Here is a 19,435-nt window from a genome sequence, read left to right as displayed (position 1 = left end):
TCAATGTAAGTATTCAATAAATGGCTATTCACAGTTTTATTTTGCATCTCTTCAATCTTAGCCCACAAAGGCTGCTCTCCAGTTTTATTAAGTTCGTAAATCTCGGCTGCTTCCCTCCACCCTTCGCACCAATTCATTCCTTCACCAAAGCCATGCCTTGTGCCGGATGCAGGAATCAAACCAGGTCCCTACCATTGCCAAGCCCACAGGCGAGAAGGAAAGAGAAACTCCTAAAGCGAGCAAATGGCTGTAATCGAGGTTTCTTTTCAATGTTCTAAGGGGCGAATGGGTAGGGGACGACTAATTGTCTGAGACTTAGTGGTGGCTCTATGTGTGGGCGGGGGAGGGCGTCATTCAGGCAGCGCTTTCCCGTATAAAGCATGGTCACGGGAGAGGGAGCGGACTGTTGGTGCACTCCTAAGGACTGTGCGTATCTGCGGGAGGCGGCAGGATCCAGGGCCTGGAGGGCCTTGAACGCCCGGCCACGAGACCGGGGTTCCAGCTATTGGCGAAAGTAACCCGGAGAAGCTTCTGCCCAGGAGTGAGGCTTCGGCCCGGCCAAGTCACCTTGCAGGAGGGTAGCAACACAAAAGCAGAAGGAGGACTCCCGCCCGGCCGGACTGGAAAAACCCCGGTAGTTGAGGGCGGAAGTAACCGCAAGCCCGTGACAGAACCGCGGAAGAACTCCCGGCGTTCTCTACGTCCGGAGGAGCCGGAAACTCCCAGCACTAGGTGGGTGAGCCCGGCGGCACGGCGGCGGCCAAGGGAGCGGGGCCGGCTCTCTAAAGGCAGCTGATTGGTCGGCCCCCGGCGACGGCGTTGGCGGCTGCGCGTGGAATTGTCACCTCGGCCTGGTGAGTCGTCGGTTTTAGCTTGGGACCCGCCGGCTCCCGAACTGACCTTGGGCGCCCGGCTGTAACTCTCTGTGGCCGGCTGCACACTCCCGGCTTCCCGAGCCATGACCTGGAGGGGCAGAGCGAGGCCGGGGCCTCTCCTTGGGCGCGCTTCCACTCTTCAGTTCCAGGCTGTCGGGCCAGGACCCCTCAGGGATTTTCTTTGTGGGGGAGGGGCGAATCATGCAAGGCCTAGATGACCCCATCCATAGAGAAAAGCTGTGCGCGCCTGTAGCGGGGAGGGCGGCCGAGTGGAGTTCAGTTCCCCCGGCCCGGTGGGAGACGCTGAGGAGGCCTAGATCCTGGCTGGGGGATTCGAGGCGGGGCGCCCCCGGAGGGGGAGGAGGAGGGAGAGGAGGAAGAGGCAGTAGCGGGGGACAATTGGAGTCTGGAGCTCGGGGGAGGGGCCTGGGTGGGTCGGAAATGGGATACAGGTGGAGTTTGAGACCGCCAGGTCAGAACCCTTGGAGTCATCATCCTCCGAAGAAATGGGTTGAAAGAGCAGGAGCCAGCCAAGGACAGCCATAAAGGGAGGTACAGCCAGCCGCCCCAGTATCCAAGGCATCAGTTTTAAGAAGGATTTTATGCTTCTTGGTAGAGCATGAACCCACACCGAGATAAAGCACGATGAGGCCTAATAAATGTATTTTAGATTGGGTCATTACTTTGGTAAGACGAAGACATAATGAATTTTTAAAAGATTTTATTATGGAAGTGTTCAAACTTACACAAAAGTATAGGAAAATACAGAAAATAGCATACCATTTAGGATCCTAAGTACTCATCACCCAGCCTCAACTACGAATGGCCACCCCGGTTGCATAACATACATGTTAAGACACGCCTCAAATCCACACATAATATGCTAATCTTAAGTTTTAAAAAGGTGGGTTTTTTTGTTTTTGTTTCTGTTTTTTTCGTGTTTAATGGGTATAAAGGTTCCATTTTGCAAGAATAATAGAGTTCTGGAAATTGCACAGCAATGTGAATGTAATTAACACAACTGGAGTGTACATTTAAAAAGGGTTAAATGGGGCTTCCCTGGTGGCGCAGTGGTTGAGAGTCCGCCTGCCGATGCAAGGGACACGGGTTCGTGCCCTGGTCCAGGAAGATCCCACATGCCGCGGAGCGGCTGGGCCCGTGAGCCATGGCCGCTGAGCCTGCGCGTCTGGAGCCTGTGCTCCTCAACGGGAGAGGCCACAACTGTGAGAGGCCAGTGTACCACAAAAAAAAAAAAAAATGGTTAAGTGGTAAACTTTATGTCATGCGTTTTTAACCACACACACAAAAAAAGTTCCTTTCAAATTAGAAAAAAGAAATCTAGGGAATTCCCTGGTGGTCCAGTGGTTAGGACTCGGCGCTTTCACTCTGGGGGCTTGATCCCTGGTCTGGGAACTAATATCCCGAAAGCCGCATGGTGCGGGCATTAAAAAAAAAAAATCTAATGCTGTAAATTAAGAAAGAAAATCTGAATTCAAATGTGCAATGGAAAATAACTCTTTGCCAAGTAGAGGCCCATAGAGTTGTATTTTTAACTGTGGAGGCTCTGCAATGAACCTGTTGGTTTTGAGGCTCAGAGCATTGGGACCTGGACTGGGGTGGAGTTTAAGCACTGGTGGTACCCTCTGGTTTATACTAGAACTTGAAGGGTTGGGCCAGCCCAGGTGTGTGAATAAAATTTCTCCCAAATGTTCCTCTTTTCTTGCAGTCTAAGGCACACTTTTTTTTTTTTTCTTCCGGCCGTGGCGGCTTGTGAGATCTTAGTTCCCCCACCAGGGATTGAACCTGGGCCCTTGGCAGTGAAAGTACAGAGTCCTAACCAATGGACTGCCAGGGAATTCCTTGAGGTGCACATTTAATCTTTAGGTGAGCTCCTGTGCTACCTCATACCTTCATTCATGGAAGGGTGAGTGAAGTGTGAATTCACATCTTTCTCTCTACTCCCGTTCTTTAGGGTGGCCCTTGGTAGTCTGTCTCCAATATGATTTACTCTCTGTCTCCCAAGTGTACCACATGTCTGTCCTTCACATTTTCTAGAGCAGCTGGTGTTAACTGGGAGGCAGCCTTACATATTTTAGCTCTTTTCGAAATGAGTCCTGCATAGGTAGCCCTGAAACCTTCCTTCTGCCCACCCCAAACAAGCAAATAAACAAAACAAGCTATAAAGCAAGAAAGTAACTGCCAGGTTTGGGTTTTTGGCTCCTCTTGTCTTCCTCCCTGGGCTCCAGAACCAGTACTTCTCCTGGAACTAAATTTTCTTGATATGAGTTGGCATTTATGGGAGAACTAAACAGCCAATCAGATAAAACTTGCATCAGAAAATTACATATTTTATTTATTTATTTAAGTTTATTTATTTTTGGCTGCCTTGGGTCTTCGTTGCTGTGTGTGGGCTTTCTCTAGTTGCGGTGAGGGGGGGCTACTCTTCACTGTGGTGTGCGGGCTTCTCATTGCAGTGGCTTCTCTTGTTGTGGAGCACGGGCTCCAGGCGCGCGGGCTTCAGTAGTTGTGGCTCGTGGGCTCTAGAGCGCAGGCTCAGTAGGTGCGGTGCATGGGCTTAGTTGCTCCGCGGCACATGGGATCTTCCCGGACCAGGGCTCGAACCCGTGTCCCCTGCGTTGGCAGGTGTATTCTTAACCATTGTGCCACCAGGGAAGCCCTACATTAAAAAAAAAAAAAAATGTTAAGAAAGAAAATTACATTAGTTATTGAGTAACAGCTTTTTAGAACTATTCAGGAAAAAAATTAGATGATCGATTACTTCACTGCATGTCAATGATTGTAAGAAGGAATTAATGACAGGGTCCCTGGTGAATGATGACAAAGAGCAAAAGTTAGATTCAATCACAAGGTGAATTTGATTGATGTTGAAGTTTATACACTCAGAGCTATCAAAATGCTCATTATTAAAATATCTGCGAGAAAAACATTACTGCTCATATGTAACTCACTTACCCTTTAACTTCTTTTTTTTTTCCCATAGAAATAATTGTGATTTTGGATTAAGTGAGGTTTTTTAGGAATGTAGCCATCATGTTACACCATAACTGCCTGTACCCGAAAGGTGATACAAAACGATTGAACAATTTTCTGATGTTTTCCTTTGTAGGGAAGATGGAAGAGCTGAGTCAAGCCCTGGCTAGTAGCTTTTCTGTGTCTCAAGATCTGAACAGCACAGCTGCCCCACACCCCCGCCTGTCCCAGTACAAGTCCAAGTACAGTTCCTTGGAGCAGAGTGAGCGGCGCCGCCGGTTACTGGAACTGCAGAAATCGTAAGGGATACTTTAACTCCTTGGCTTCTCTCTGTAGGCTGGGAGCTGTGAACCATTCAGGAGGCTCCAGGCTTGTCTCTACAGAGCCACCTTCAAAGTGGACCCTTTGTAGGTTGTTCTTCTTGCCCACAAGGTTGGGAGGGGTAAATCCTGGCAGAGGTAGACATCCTTTACACCCAGAGCTTGGGAAAAATGAGGGAGTAGGGAGAGACTGAAGTTTGAAAGCAAAAGCTCAACTCTCTGGTTAAATTTTTCTTTTCTTTTTTCCTGGCAGCAGTACTGAGCTTTGTAGTTTAGGGACTTGTGAAAGCCACTCCCATACTTCCACTCCCCACATTCCCTGTGTGCCTTCTCCTGCAGTCTGACTCCCGGCTTTGGTGTGGGCTTCCTGTCTTCCTTCAGCCCAGATGTTTCTGTGGAGCCCTTGGGAATTCAAGACAAATAATTCCACAGGGAATCTGAGGAAATGTGTTCCATACACTTCGGTCTCAATACCAAGATGAGCAAACAGGGAAAGAGATTGATTGCAGGATAGGAGTGTTTGAGGATGGGCTGCTCTGAAGGCAGGGCCTATCCTTTTATTCTCAGTGCAACACAGGCCTCTTCTGGTTAAGGAATTAAGGATTAGGAGGAACTATCGACAGCTGCATTTTGCCCACTGCTTCATCACTAGATGTGTTTAGCAGAGATGGTTCCCTGTGGCCTCTGGGTTGCTTGCAGATTACATTCTCAGATCACGCATTCCCCCGATCCCCAGTTTTTAAAAATTGTGATTAATTTGGAATAGGTAATATGTTCGTATGGTTCAAAATTCACAATACATAAAAGAGTATATGGAGAAGGGACTTCCCTGGTGGTGCAGTGGTTAAGAATCCGCCTGCCAATGCAGGGGACATGGGTTTGAGCCCTGATCCAGGAAGATCCCACATGCCGTGGAGCAGCTAAGCCTGTGCACCACAGCTACTGAAGCCCGTGTGCCTAGAGCCTGTGTTCCGCAACAAGAAAAGCCACCACAATGAGAAGCCCCCGCTCGCCACAACCAGAGAAAGCCCGCATGCAGCAACGAAGACCCAACACAGCCATAAATAAATAAATAAGTGTTTTTAAAAAAGAGTATGTGGTGAAAAGTCTCCCTCCAAAATGTCAAGTTCCTCTCTCTCTTTTTTTTTTTGGCCACGCTGAGCAGCTTGCAGGATCTTAGTTCCCCAACCAGGGATTGAACCTGGGCCCGCGGCAGTGAAAGTGCCGAGTCCTACCCACTGGACTGCTAGGGAATTCCCAACATCTTATAGTACACTTGTTACAACTGATGAACAAATATTGATACATTATTATTAACTAAAATCCATACTTCTTTACTCAGATTTCCTTAGTTTTTTCTAAGTGGCCTTTTTTGAAAGTTAGGAACTGCAAAAAGGTCTGGCTGTTCCTCAGAAAGTCCCAGAAGCTGTCCTTGTCTCAAACTTCTCACAGCATCTCGGTGTTTCCTCTCTGCAATCCCTGGGAGCCTTCAGACGGTATATCTGCCAGGCAGGGAAGTGTCAGCTCTCACCTGGGGTGGCGATGGGAGTCTAGGGTGGGGTGGGTAGGAGTAGGATCAGCCACTAGCGAACCCTGAGAATTCCTTTAAATATTGTACCTTGCCTATTCTTAGGAAACTGAGGAAAGCTGAGTGTGTTCAGAGGGGGTTTCCTATTTAGGATCTGTGAGGAGGTGGTCACTAGTTAAGGCTTACAAAGGAAATTTTGTCATCTCTTACCCCACCACAATTCCCAAGTTGCTCTTGAATTTGGAGACTTTGAATTACATCTGTCACATTTCAGGGTGTCTTCCTATAAGACATAAAGACCTGTCCTTATGCCTTTTCTTTTCTCAGAAAGCGGCTGGATTATGTGAACCATGCCAGAAGACTCGCTGAAGATGACTGGACAGGGATGGAGAGTGAGGAAGAAGAAGAAAAGAAAGATGATGAGGAAATGGACGTGGACACTGGCAAGAAGTTACCAAAACGCTATGCTAATCAAGTGAGTGCTCCAGAGAAGATTAGGCGCAGCTGGTCCTGCTCCCTTTACTGTGCAGTCAAAGCTCGTTACTTGCCCTAAAGAGGAGGATGAGGCAGGAAGAAGGAATAGCATCTGCAACGAAAGTGCTGATGTACATAAAAGTTATGAGATGAAAAGAGGTGACTTACAGTTTTGTGTGCTGACAGGGGTCACTGATAGAGTCTGGGTAGTGGGTTTGGGAATCATTACCCCATGCTGTTAGCAAAGGCTTCCGGCCTGCTGCATTTAAAGCCCCTGAGCTACTGATATGCTAGCGGACGCCATTCTTTACTAGCCGTTATACAGCCGTTTTGGATCAGGCCTGCCCAGCCCAGCACTGTCCCCCACCCCACCTCCCAAGCTGGTAGTCTTTCCCAAGTGGTGGACTAACATGCCAGCCTTGGGTCTTCACACTCAGGTGGTAGGAGCTTGGAGGTCCTTGAATACTGGGAGCCTGCCTAGCCACCGCAGGCCAGCCAGTTGGCCTAGGTGAGGTTGAGGCCATGAAACAACAGATCGCTATAACAAACTTGACTAAGTGGCCTGTTGATTCCGGAGAGGAAATCAGTGTGGCTTGTGGCGCCATAGGTGAAGCAGGCATGGAGACTGTCCAGTGCTCTAGGCAACCCAGTTATTCTCCAGAAGGCAGGGCATGTGTCTGAGTGGGGCTGGGGGTCTACCCTGCTATTGTATACTTCTCTCTATAACCCAAGTGTCTTGTCACTTCAGAATCCTCTCCCACCTTAAGAATATGGTTCCTGGGTGCACACACTCCCATCCTCTTTCTCTGCCTCAAATATAGCACAGACTTCTTCTATGATAAAGTACAATTCTGTTGAGCAAACATTGTTTTTTTTGTTGTTTTTTAAATTTTTTGGCCATACTGCACAGCATGCGGTATCTTAGTTCCCTGACCAGGGATTGAACCAATGCCCTCTGCAGTGGAAGCACAGAGTCTTAACTACTGCACCACTAGGGAAGTCCCGAGCAAGCATTGTTTTGTTTTGTTTTTGTTTAAAACAGAATGTTGGCTTTTTAAAAAACATTTATTTATCTATCTGTCTATCTGCGCCGGGTCTCAGTTGCAGTACGAAGGATCTCTGTTGCTGCATGTGGGATCTTTAGTTGTGGCATGCAGGGTCTAGTTCCCTGACCAGGGATCGAACCCCGGACCCCCTGCATTGGGAGTGTGGAGTCTTAGCCACTGGATCACCAGAAAAGTCCCCCCCAAGCAAGCATTGTTGAAGGCCCTGTTCTATGTTAAGCTAGGCTATTCTCAGGGGAAGATAGACGTGGGCCAGAAATAGCCCATGCACTCCTCTAATAAGTGTAGATTATGGTTTTTGCAATAAGAAAGTGAAATTAACTTCCAACAGAGAAGGAAGCAGGGTTGTGAAATCAGGAAAAGCTTAATGAAAGAGGAGACAGTTTGGAAACATGGGTAGGACAGGTGGAGGTACAGAGCATTTCAGGGCATTCCAGGCCGCAGGATCAGGCTGAGCAAGAGCCCAGAGGTGGGAGAAGAATATATGATGTGTTCAGGAGGGGTGTGCAGAGTGTGTGTGAGGATGGAGCAACATAGGGTAGGGGGAGGAATATAGCAGAAATATGTACAAGGTTTTAGACTCTGGGTCTAGATTGTGAGGAACCACCGAGACTTTTTGAGCCAGAGGCAGAGGTCGGACTTCATGTGATGACTACCACATCAGTGTAGAAAGGCCTGGAAGAGAGAGACTGTGGTAGGGGGCTTAGGTTTGCTAAAAGATCTGATGAGTGCTAAGGGCAGTGGAAGTGGGAAGGAAAAGAGGTCATGAGTATGAGAGATGTTGCCAGGTGGAATGAACAGAATTTATGGCTAGGAGAGGCAATATGAGAAGCGGGTAAGGGTTTAAGCTCAGGTCGCATGGACTGACCTCAAAGTCAGGCTCTGTGTTGACCATGGGCAAGTTACTTAACCAGTCTAAGTCTCTAGTTTCTTATCCGTAAAATGGGACATCGTAATAGTACCTATCTCATAGGATTGTTAGAAGGATTAAATGAAATAGTGTACCTTAAATACCTAGCCCAGAGCCCATAATGAATGCCCCACAGTATTAGCTGCTACTGCTATTTTTTTAAACAGCCATATTGAGATACAATTCACATAACATACAATTCACCCATTTACAGTGTACAATTCAGTATTTTTTTAGTAATTCACAGAGCTGTGCAACCATCACCACTATCTAATTCTAGAATATTTTCACACCCATTAGCCGTCACTCCCCATTTCCCCTTCCCTCCAGGCCCAGCAATCACTGATCTACTTTCTGTCTCTATGGATTTGTCTGTTTTGGACATTTCATATAAATGGAATCATATGAGATACATCCTTTTGCTTCTGGCTTCTTTCACTTAGAAGGTTTTCAAGATTCATTTATGTTGTAGCATGTGTTAGAACTTCATTCCTTTTCATGTCTTTTCAAATAATATTCTGTTGTATAGATATACCACATTTTGTTTATCCATTCATCAGTTGATGGCCTTTTGAGTTGTTTCCACTTTGGAGCTATTATGAATATTGCTGCTATGAACATTTATTTACATGTTTTTACATGGACATATGTTTTCATTTCTCTTGGGTATATACCTGGGAGTGGAGTTACTAGGCCATATGATAACTCTGGAGCTATCAGACTATTTTTCAGAGTGACTACACCATTTTACATTCCCACCAGCAATGTTTGAGAGTTTGTTTCTCCACATCTTTGCCAATACTCGTTATTGTCCGTCCTTTTGAATATAACCATCCTAGTGGGTGTGAAGTGGTGTTTCATGGTTTTGATTTTCATTTCCCTAGTAACTAATGATATTGAGCTTCTTTTCATGTGTTTATTAGCCATTCGTATATCTTTGGAGAAATGTCTATTCAAATCCTTTGCCCATTTAAAAATTGGGCTGTTTGTCTTTTATTATTGAGTTATAAGAGTTCTTTATATATTCTAGATACAAGTTCCTTATGAGATACATGATTTGCAAATATTTCTCATTCTGTGGGTTGTCTTTTCACTTTCTTGATGATGTTTTTGGCAGCACAGAAGTTTTACATTTTGATGTAGTCTAATTTATCTATCTTTTGTTTCGTCATTTGTGCTTTTGGTGTTGTATTACTATTATTCTTTAAGGGAGTGTTCATTATGCCTTGGGTTTAATTGAATAACAGAGAGGAAGGTGATGATATTAACAGGGCACAGAACGCAGAAGGGGAAGGGTGGGTGTTTCAGGGATGGGAGGTACTTGGGCAACCAAGTACTTGGGTGAATTCTGTTTCGGCTATGCTGAGTTTAAGGTACAGAGAGGACCAACAGAGAAAGAGATAGCAAATGGACAGCTGGAAATATAGGTTTGGAGGAAAGGAAAGAAGTCTGGAGATGAAAAAGAAGAGAATTAGGGGACTTCCCTGGTGGCGCAGTGGCTAAGAACCTGCCTGCCAGTGCAGGGGACACGGGTTCGAGCCCTGGTCAAGGAAGATCCCACATGCCATGGAGCAACTAAGCACATGCGCCACAACTACTGAGCCTGCGCTCTAGAGCCCGCAAGCCACAACTACTGAGCCCGTGTGCCACAACTACTGAAGCCCGTGCACCTAGAGCCTGTGCTCCACAACAAGAGAAACCACTGCAATGAGAAGCCCGTGCACCGCAATGAAGAGTAGCCCCCACTCGCCACAACTAGAGAAAGCCCGCACATAGCAACAAAGACCCAACGCAGCCAAAACAAAAAAAAGAGAGAGAATTAGGAGGCATCATCTTAGAAATGACAAGTGAAGTAGATGAGTTCCACCCCCACGGGGGGAACAGCATCTAAGAGAAAAGAAAAGGGGGACCTAAAACAGCCCCCTGAAGATTATCTACATGTTTTGGGGGAGTGTGTGGAGGAATGTTTGGAGGAAAAACAGAAAAGTACTGTCATGGGACCAAGGGAGCATGTGTCAAGGAGGAGGATGTGACTGGCAGCATTACACCAGGAGTAGAGGAAGGAGGGGGAGGTGAGGAAATAGAGGTACTTGGCTGCAAGGAGGTCAAGTGGGGCTGTGAGGTAGCAAATCTGGACTGCGGGTGTCAGAGTGGGTGGGAAGGCAGCAGCAAGAAATACGAAGTAGTTGGAGGGTGAGAGGGAGGGAGACACAAGAGGGAAGAGATATGGGAACATATGTATATGTATAACTGATTCACTTTGTTATAAAGCAGAAACTAACACACCATGGTAAAGCAATTATACCCCAATAAAGATGTTTAAAAAAAAAAAAGAAATACGAAGTAGTTGAAAAAAGAGGGAACGTGGAATATCTTAATAGAAATGTAGAGTGAAAAAAGGTTTTCATTTTTGCCTTGGTTTTGAGGATTAGGGGTTAAGTATTTTGTGGCCTAAGGGGAAGGAGAGATGGGAGAGATGAGAGATTCAGTGGGAAGTATTAATTGATAGGCTAAAGTCTTGTATAGATGGGAGGGACTAGTGATGAATGGAAGAGTAAATTTTTTCAAATTCATTTCACCACAGCCCTTTTTTTAAAAAAAAATTTAAGGTAGATTTCCTAACATCCTTTAGTATAGTATTTGGGTCACTAGTTTGGGAAATGATCTAGTTTAGAGCATCTCAAGGTCAGGGACTTGATTCATCTCTGAGGTATAGCCCCTGGAACATAATGGTTGTGATAGTGGTAGGTGGGTGGACAAAGTAACGAAAGATAGAGGGTCCCATCCCCCCATACAGGAGGTGAAGTAGTAAGAATGGATATGGATGCAGATAATGAAGGTGAGAAGTTGAAGTTCACAGTGAGCAGGAGATGAGTTGACTACTAAGAGCTAGTGGGGTGGAGGTCCCACTGTCACCCTTTTCTGTTCTCATTCTTTTACATGTATTTTTATTATATATATAGGACGTGAATTCTTTGTCATTGTAAACATGGGAGCAGCACAGCCCTGTTGATTTTTAACACCATTTTTTGTGTTCCCAGTTAATGCTGTCAGAGTGGTTAATTGACGTCCCTTCAGATTTGGGTCAGGAATGGATTGTGGTCGTGTGCCCTGTTGGAAAAAGAGCCCTTATTGTGGCCTCCAGGGTGAGTAGCTGCTCCTGCCCCCGGCACCAGCATGCCTGGCCTGTGGCGGGAGGGGTTCTCTGCACACTCTGTGTTCCTCATCTGCCACAGCAGCTGTCCCTGCCATGGGGATTGAAACGCTTTCCTGCAGGAGGGATTTGATGAGAGCCATCTTTGGGCTGATGGCACCCCTGCAGAATGTGGAAGCAGGAGGGTGAGGAGACCTTGATGCCTGACAAGAATGGTAATTGTCCACACAGGGCTCTACCAGTGCCTACACCAAGAGTGGCTACTGCGTCAGCAGCTTTTCTTCCCTTCTGCCAGGAGGCAACAGGCGAAACTCAGCAACAACAAAAGGTACCTACATACAATTGACTGTTTATTAACTTTTATAATCAGTGCTTGGTTAGTTGCTTAGTTAGTTGTTTTAAAGACCCACTTTAAAAGCATACTTTTGAAACTGCGCACAGGTAATATCCTGCCCACTGGGCTCTCCCTCAAGGTCAGGCCTCCTCAGTAGCAGAATAGTTGCAACTTGTGAGGCCTGCTGGGCAATAAACCCCTAAATTAAAGTCAATGCACCTTTCCCATGGACTTCCATCACAAGATGACAGGTGCCGTTTTCTGGGGAAAGGACCCCCAGAAGGCCAAATGTAATGTACTGTTGCTGCGACTTCCTGCCGAATTCCCTTTTCTCCTTTCTCAGTGTCCTAATCTTAGCTTATTCCTCCCACCTGGGCCCAGCCAGGGAGACTAAGGTCACGAAAGTTTGCCCAGGGTCATTCAGCGAGGAGTTGGCAGAGCTGCCAGAACCGTTCTCTCACCTCTGTCTGCCCAGGCTCTGCTGGTGGTTATTCCTGTCCTCTGTTCTGAGCCCTCTATTGGCTTTTTTTACTCGAGCCTGAAATGCGCTCCCAGCTCCCCTCTACCCTGTTATTTTAGTCCTCTGATCCCAAAAGATTGTTCATATCCCATCTCTTCCATGAAGCATTTTTTGGAACTCTCGTTTTTCTTAGTTTGTGCTGTATAATTCAGGTCTTGGTTCTTTCCTCTGTAATCATCTTATCTCCTTAACTGGATTGTAACTTCCTTAAAGGCAGGGATTACTTATAGTTAATATTCCCCACAGAACACAGTGCCTGTGTTAGGAACTCAAAAAGTAATTGTAAACTAAAATGGAAGATTACTTCCCTTCAAACTTGAGCTTCTCTAAGGTGAGTAAATGTCCCAGTTTTTCTAAAGGTTCAGAGTTCACACTTGGCATTGCCTTGATCCTTCTTGTGCTGTCATACCTCAGGTCACCCCTAGACTGTGCCAGGTAGCCAGAAAAGGCTGTGAAGAACTTTGTCCTGTAGTGCCGGTGCTTGCCGTGAGCACTGAGGATTGTTGGATTCAGTTCCCAAGCCCCTAAGATGGGGCTCCCCAGATTGTGGTGGAGGGAACCCTGATGGGAAGGGGTACCCTGTACTGACTTTCTACTTTGCGTCTCCAGACTACACCATTCTGGACTGCATTTACAGTGAGGTGAACCAGACCTACTACGTTCTGGACGTGATGTGCTGGCGGGGACACCCTTTTTATGACTGCCAGGTAAGGACTGATACTCCCCTCAAGTCTTCTCCTGTTTTCTCCTCTCCTCCCAGGAAAGTGGCTCAGCATGTGTGTTTAGTACGTGACCAACTTCTTGGTGTGTACAGGATGTGGTATATCAAGAACATTGTCTAATGTTCCTTGCATCTTTGGGTGTGTTTAAATTAGCTTCATTTATAAAAAGAGGTAGGAGGAACTAAGGGAAGCATAGCAATTCTTGAGGGGAGGAAGGAGAAACAGAGTGTAGGGTAGGCTGGGACTTCGTAGAAGCTGTAACCGCCCCCTCCGCTCTCTCCAGAGTGTGGGAGGCTTGCTGGCAGGGAAGGTTGCAGGTGAAGGGGATGCTGCCTTGTGCAGGCGGCACAAGGAAGAGAAGGTGGAATGTTAAGCACCATCAAATAGACTTCTGTCACCTCCACTCTTCACCAACCACATCTTGACCCTGAAAATGTCAGGGCCTCCTTGGTATGACCGTAAGGCCTCGAATCTCTGAGGGGTTAGCTTTGGAAGGAGATTTTCCAAATGGGGAGAGGCCCCCCACCCAATATTCTCCCCTTAGGTTTCACCTTCCCACAACATTTTTCTCAGATTGGTGATTTTTTCGAGTGACAGACGCAGTCATCAGAGAGAGGCTAGGTCACCCCACAGGGTCCATCTCTGCTCCTATGCTCCCCATCGTTGTCCCAGTTTTAAAGTGGTGGGTTTTTTATGTTCCCTGTCAATTAGTTTATCATAGTGGTTCTCAGAATGTTGAATGTGTGGCCTCAGAAAGTTGTTAGTAATGCAAATTCTTAAACCTACTGAATCAGAAACTCTGGGGATGAGACTTACGTTTTAATAAACCTCCAGGCGATCCTCATGCAGGCCCACGTGTCCGAATCACAGGTTATCACCACAGGCTGCTTCTTTCTGTAGCCATTACCCCAAGCTAGGTTTCCAAATTGTGCTAGGTGCTGGTACTTCAGAATTCTAGCATGCATCTCATTCAAAAAATAATAGCCAAGGGACTTCCCTGGCGGTCCAGTTTAAGACTCTGCACTTCCAATGCAGGGGCCATGGGTTCAATCCCCAGTCAGGGAACTAAGTTCACACATGCTGCACGGTGTGGCCAAAAGATAAAAAAACAAAAACAACAACAAAAAAATAGCCAAGACCTGCATTGCTAAGCACTTTGTGAGCATGATCTCACTGAATCCCTTACAACTCTAAAAAGTAAGTATGTACTATTGTTATTACTCCTCATCGTTTAGATATGAAAGCTGAGAGCCACAGATGTTAAGTACCTTGCCCAAATGCAGAGCCAAGCCTAAAACTCAGAACTCAAAAGTTCAATTGAGGGACTTCCCTGGTGGTGCAGTGCTAAGAATCTGCCTGCCAGTGCAGGGGACACAGGTTCAAGCCCTGGTCTGGGAAGATCCCACATGCCACAGAGCAACTAAGCCCGTGCACCACAACTACTGAGCCTGTGCTCTAGAGCCCACGAACCACAACTACTGAAGCCCACATGCCTAGAGCCCATGCTCCGCAACAAGAGAAGCCACCGCAATGAGAAGCCCGCACACCACAGCGAAGAGTAGCTCCCACTCACCGTAACTAGAAAAAACCCACGGGCAGCAACGAAGACCCAGTGCAACCAAAAATAAATAAATAAATAAATTTATTTTTTAAAAAAAGAGAGAGAAAGGCCGCGCAGCAACGAAGACCCAATGTGGCCAAAAATTAATTAATTAATTTTTAAAAATTAAAAAAATTAAAAAATTAAAATTCAATCAGGAACATATTCTCCTATAATTCTGTTGAAGGATGTTTCATAACATGCATTTACAACCTACAAATTTGATAACTAAAGCCACCTATATTTTGACAATATAAAGAAAAGATTGTGGGTTTTTTATTTTTGGTTTTGGAAATTAAAAAAAAAAGAAAGAAAAGTCCCTAAATAACAACAGAAGCATATGTATCAGTAATTTAGATCAATAGTAATTTGGAATAAAGTAGTTTATGTGAAGCTACAGCTATATAGTTTCTAATCCTTAGGTAAAATAAAACAGAGGTTAACGTGATGTGCTTTGGAGTTGGTGAGTCCTGGTCCCATAGTATTTCTGTGTGCACCTCGGTGAGTGATGTAATCTCTCTGAGCCTCAGAGTCCTCACCTGTAAAATGGAGATAATAATAATACAATTCTCAGAGGATGGTTGAGGATTAATACGATTATGTATGTAAGGTCCTTAGCATGGAGCCTGAGACATAGTAGGCCTTCAGTGATAAATGTTGGCATTACTACTATTAATAATTCTATTGGATTTTAAGGAAAAAACATTTAAAGATTTTATGAACATCTTCCTGACCTTATGGCAGTGTTTTAAGGGAAATGAGGGTGAGAGAAGGGCTTAGGTCTTCATAAATCAGGTGGCTCTTTTTTTCCCAGTTTTATTGAAATTAAACTGACATGCAACACTGTAAGTTTAAGGTGTATAGCACAATGATTTGACTTACATATATTTTGCAGTAGTTACCTGAGTAAGTTTAGTTAACACCCACCATCTCATATAGATACCAAAAAGAAAAGAAAAGAAAAAAATAAATGTTTTTTTTCCCTTGCCATGAGAACTCTTAGGATCTACTCTCAACAACTGTCATGTATATATCAGACAACAGAGTTAACTATTGTCATTGTGTTGTACTTTCCATCCCTAGTACTTATTTATCTTATAACTGGAGGTTTGTACCTTTTGACCATCAGGTACCTTTTTAGAATGGGGTGTTTTTGTTCGTATTAGAGTTTGAGGTGAGCAGTTTTTAATCTTTCCCTTTCTCTTCTCTGGCAGACTGATTTCCGATTCTACTGGATGCATTCAAAGTTACCAGAAGAAGGACTGGGAGAGAAAACCAAGCTCAATCCCGTAAGGCCTGGTGTTAGGATTGCAGTGGGAAAAGTATGGACTTAACAGTTATCTAGATTCCAGTTTTCGCTTTAACAATTACCAAGTTAAGTTAATATCTTTACTTGACCTTAGTTTCTTCATCTGTTTAATAGGGTTAATAATACCTACTTTACAGGGTTGTTCTAAGAACCAAATTATATAAATATACAAGTCTTTCTAGCATAATACTTACGGTGAGCACTCAATAAACAGTGGTTGGTATAAAATGCTAATAACTGTTTTTATTAATAACACTGTTTAGAATTCTCCAACTGCAGCCTGCATCAGCAGCCTCTGGAGGCTTGGTAAAACGTAGGCTCCTGGGCCTCACCCCCAGAATTTCTGATTCAGTAGGTCTGGGGTAAAGCCTGAGAATTTGCATTTCTAACAAGTTCTCCAGTGAAACTGATACTGCTGGTCCATGGACCACACTTTGAGAACCTCTGCCTTTGCATCTGAGCTAAGAGTGACCTCATCTAGTCAGTCCCCTCTGTTTATAGATTAGTATATAGGCTCAGAGAAGGGACTGCCTTCCCCAAGGTCCCATAGTCCAGGATGATAACCCAAATGTCTTGGCTCTTCGCTCAGTGATTAAATATGGGACAGTTGTTTTCATTGCATTTTATTAGTTAAGCCCTGTAGACTGGCATTTGCTTGGGTTGCTTACAGCATTTTTAAAAGCAACTGAGTAACCAGTTACAGGACAATAAATGGGACCAGTACTTCCAGTGATGTTATCAATAAGGTCCTAGAAGAACATGCACTGAGGAAAGGGAACATCGGTACTACTTTCTCTGAGATGCTCTTCTGTGTGTGCTACATGTACTATCTCATTGTATTTGCATAACAATCCTATGAAGTAGATATTTTATTATCCCTTTTTACAGATGGGAAAATGGAGGCATATGGAGATTAAATGATTGACAGAGCTGGGATTCAAACCTAGGCAATCTGACTCAGAGGTTGTCATAGTCCTAATCACTTTGGTATACTGCTTAAGTGTAAAAACTTTTGCTGGTGTGAAAGGGGCTTCACCAGTCCTTCATTAGGGGCAACTCTCATAGAGCTGGGAGAATAACATAGAATCTCTAAACCTAGCACAGGGCAGTGGTTCTCAGTCCTGACTGCATGAATCAACTGGAGAGCTTAAAAAAAAAAAAAAGACTGGATCCCACCCCAGAGCAGTTCAGTCAGAATCTCGGGGTGGTGCTTGAGCATGAGTAATTTTTAAGAGTTTCCCAGATGGTTCTCCTGTATAAAGCAAGGTTGAGAACTCCTGACCTAGTAATTCAGAGGATAAGTAGAGGGGAGTGGGTAGGGAAGGATGAGACTGAAAACTTCTCTTCTTTGATACAGCTGTTCAGTTGCTGGAACCAATATTGTTTGTAACATGTACTAATTCTTTGTTCTAATTTATGTTTTAGTTTAAATTTGTGGGGCTAAAGAATTTCCCTTGTACCCCTGAGAGCCTGTGTAAGGTGCTGTCTATGGATTTCCCTTTTGAGGTAACAAAACCATTGTTTTTATTGCTCTGATCTGATTGTAGGACACAGGGAAACTTGGTTATACAGTCTTAAGAGAGCCTCTGACTTTGCTGTGTCAAAGCATCAGAAAACGGCTAAATGCTGACTCTTGGAAAAGGATGTGCTCGTGGCCCTTCATAGCCTCAGTGCCACCCTGCCAGATAAGTCAGAATGCCAGAGCAGGAAGGGCCCTTGAAAGGACAGCTCATCTAACTCCCTCATTTTACAGATGGAGAAACTGAGGCCCAGAGAGGGGTGAGGCTTCCATTCCTAGGTCCTTCTTGTGTGCCTCTTTCTGCTACAAGCCAGAGAACGAGGCCCCTTGTTTGACTGCCACAGCTGGGGCTTCTGTGACTGACAGACTGCAGGGCTGTGAATTCCTAATCCTTCCTTCCTCCGAAGAGCAAATGGTCCCCAGGGATGGCAGTGCTTGCTGAGCAGTGGCATGGCAGTGGGGCGACCAACTTGTCCAAGGTTGCCCAGGACTTCCCTGGTTTTAGTGCTGAAAGTCTCACCTCCCCAGAATCTCCTCAGTCCTGGGCAGTCTTTGGTCATCCTCAGAACCTGCAGTTACCCTACAAGCAGACTTCCTTTGCCCATGATACCCTTTAAAATTCTGCCTGGTCACCTGCAAGTATTTGCTTGAACTGGATATAATTTTGCTAAAAGGATCACAGCTTCCCAAATGATGAAATGGCAAAGGCTGAGTTGCCTTCATTTCTGGGAGTCAGTTAAGAAGGTGGTAAGAACACCATCTTTGTTTATAACCCTTATGCCCCAGTGACAATAAATGCTTTTTAGAGATGAGTCACTGAATCACAGAAAAGAACATATGGGACTGTGGGAGGTCTTCCCGTTGAGAAAAACTGAGTTTCCCAGAACATAGCTCACAGACAATTTAGGGGGAGGTTTAGGCAGCCAGCAATGGCTGGGGAGCAGGGCTTCTTGACAGGCTGTTTCCCCTGCACTCAGCAGTCCAGCATCTTGGAGGGGCTTGTCCAGTCCCCCGGCTTTGTTCCCGGTGTGGAGCACATCCCCTACTACAGAGACCTCCGGGTGGTGGAAAGTGAATGGGATTTGAGGAGAGAAGACCTGGGTTCAAGCTGAATTTCTGCTTCATACTCACTGTGTGTTTGAGGGAGGCTCCAGAACTCCCTGAGTCTGAGGAGCTTCATCTCCCAGACACTTCCATGGTGGGTAAGAGGGTGAAATAGTAGGTAGGAAAGCACGCTGTAAACGGGAAAGTACTTTTTATGTTTTTATTTTCTAAAATTTAGTTTTCTAGGCCATGTCTTCTTTTAGAGAAATTCATGTGTGAGAAACAAAGACTCTTTTTCTTCTGGCAGTGACCCAGAAAAAAGAGCTGGACCACAAGAGCTACCCCAGTGCATATAGGTCTCCTACAAACATGTGGCCCCAGAAGTCATTCTGATCCCTGGTTTTCTTTCTTGTAGGTAGATGGGCTTCTCTTCTACCACAAGCAGACCCACTATAGCCCTGGAAGCACTCCTCTGGTGGGCTGGCTGCGCCCCTACATGGTGTCAGATGTTCTTGGCGTAGCTGTGCCAGCTGGCCCGCTGACTGCCAAGCCAGAATATGCTGGGTACCAGCTCCAGCAGATTATTGAGCACAAGAGGAGCCAGAAGGAGGGAATAAAGAAGATACTCACACACAAGTCCTCTGAGAATGGACGCTATGAGTTGGAGCACCTGTCTACCCCCAAGCTGAAGAGCCCTCCCCATAGCCCCAAGCACCCAGGGAGCCTCATGGATAACTAGAGAGGGCAGCGTCCTTTGGGAGTCACAGGATGGGGGTTGGTCCCAGAAGGAAGGCTGGGGAGGAGGACAGTGACGAGAACAAGATGACTTCATTTTAGAGCAGACTTTCTAAAGCCACTCCAGCTGGAAACAGCTTATCTCCTATCTGAAGTGCTGGCTTTAACAGTTGGGGGAGGTTTCCAGATTGGGCAGTCTTTGCATTTGAGCAGCAACTCCTGTGAAAATGTATTTCAGATCCACAATGTAAATATATGTAATTCTTACGGAAGAAGTTGTTCGTGATTGTTAAACTTTATTTATTTTATTTTTGTGTGTGTGTGATTCTTAAACTT

The 19,435-nt window shown here is 45.4% G+C and overlaps 1 protein-coding gene across 2 annotated transcripts; it reads left to right on the top strand.

Moving 5' to 3' along the window:
- Positions 1-341: 341 nt before the first annotated feature.
- Positions 342-19,407, top strand: SNUPN (snurportin 1). 2 transcript variants are annotated; one of them, XM_067754195.1, is made up of 9 exons: positions 356-854; positions 4,003-4,165; positions 6,042-6,189; positions 11,204-11,308; positions 11,548-11,644; positions 12,780-12,877; positions 15,707-15,781; positions 17,227-17,307; positions 18,780-19,407. In XM_067754195.1, the coding sequence occupies exons 2-9, from the start codon at positions 4,008-4,010 to the stop codon at positions 19,101-19,103; spliced, it is 1,086 nt and encodes a 361-aa protein (XP_067610296.1). In that variant the 5' UTR covers positions 356-854; positions 4,003-4,007; the 3' UTR covers positions 19,104-19,407. The 2 variants fall into 2 exon arrangements, with proteins under 2 accessions (XP_067610307.1, XP_067610296.1); XM_067754206.1 differs by lacking the exon at positions 17,227-17,307 and having other exon boundaries at positions 342-854.
- Positions 19,408-19,435: the final 28 nt, after the last annotated feature.

The sequence above is a fragment of the Pseudorca crassidens genome, chromosome 1 (assembly GCF_039906515.1).
Source record: "Pseudorca crassidens isolate mPseCra1 chromosome 1, mPseCra1.hap1, whole genome shotgun sequence".
Lineage (NCBI taxonomy): Eukaryota > Metazoa > Chordata > Mammalia > Artiodactyla > Delphinidae > Pseudorca > Pseudorca crassidens.
This window is presented reverse-complemented; position numbering and strand designations above follow the sequence as displayed.

Excerpts from the sequence above, each read along its gene's own strand:
- SNUPN (XM_067754195.1), top strand. The coding sequence starts at position 4,008 with ATGGAAGAGCTGAGTCAAGCCCTGGCTAGTAGCTTTTCTGTGTCTCAA. Across the intron at positions 12,878-15,706 it reads ACCCTTTTTATGACTGCCAG|ACTGATTTCCGATTCTACTG; the intron begins GTAAGGACTGAT and ends CTTCTCTGGCAG. Across the intron at positions 15,782-17,226 it reads AGAAAACCAAGCTCAATCCC|TTTAAATTTGTGGGGCTAAA; the intron begins GTAAGGCCTGGT and ends TTTATGTTTTAG.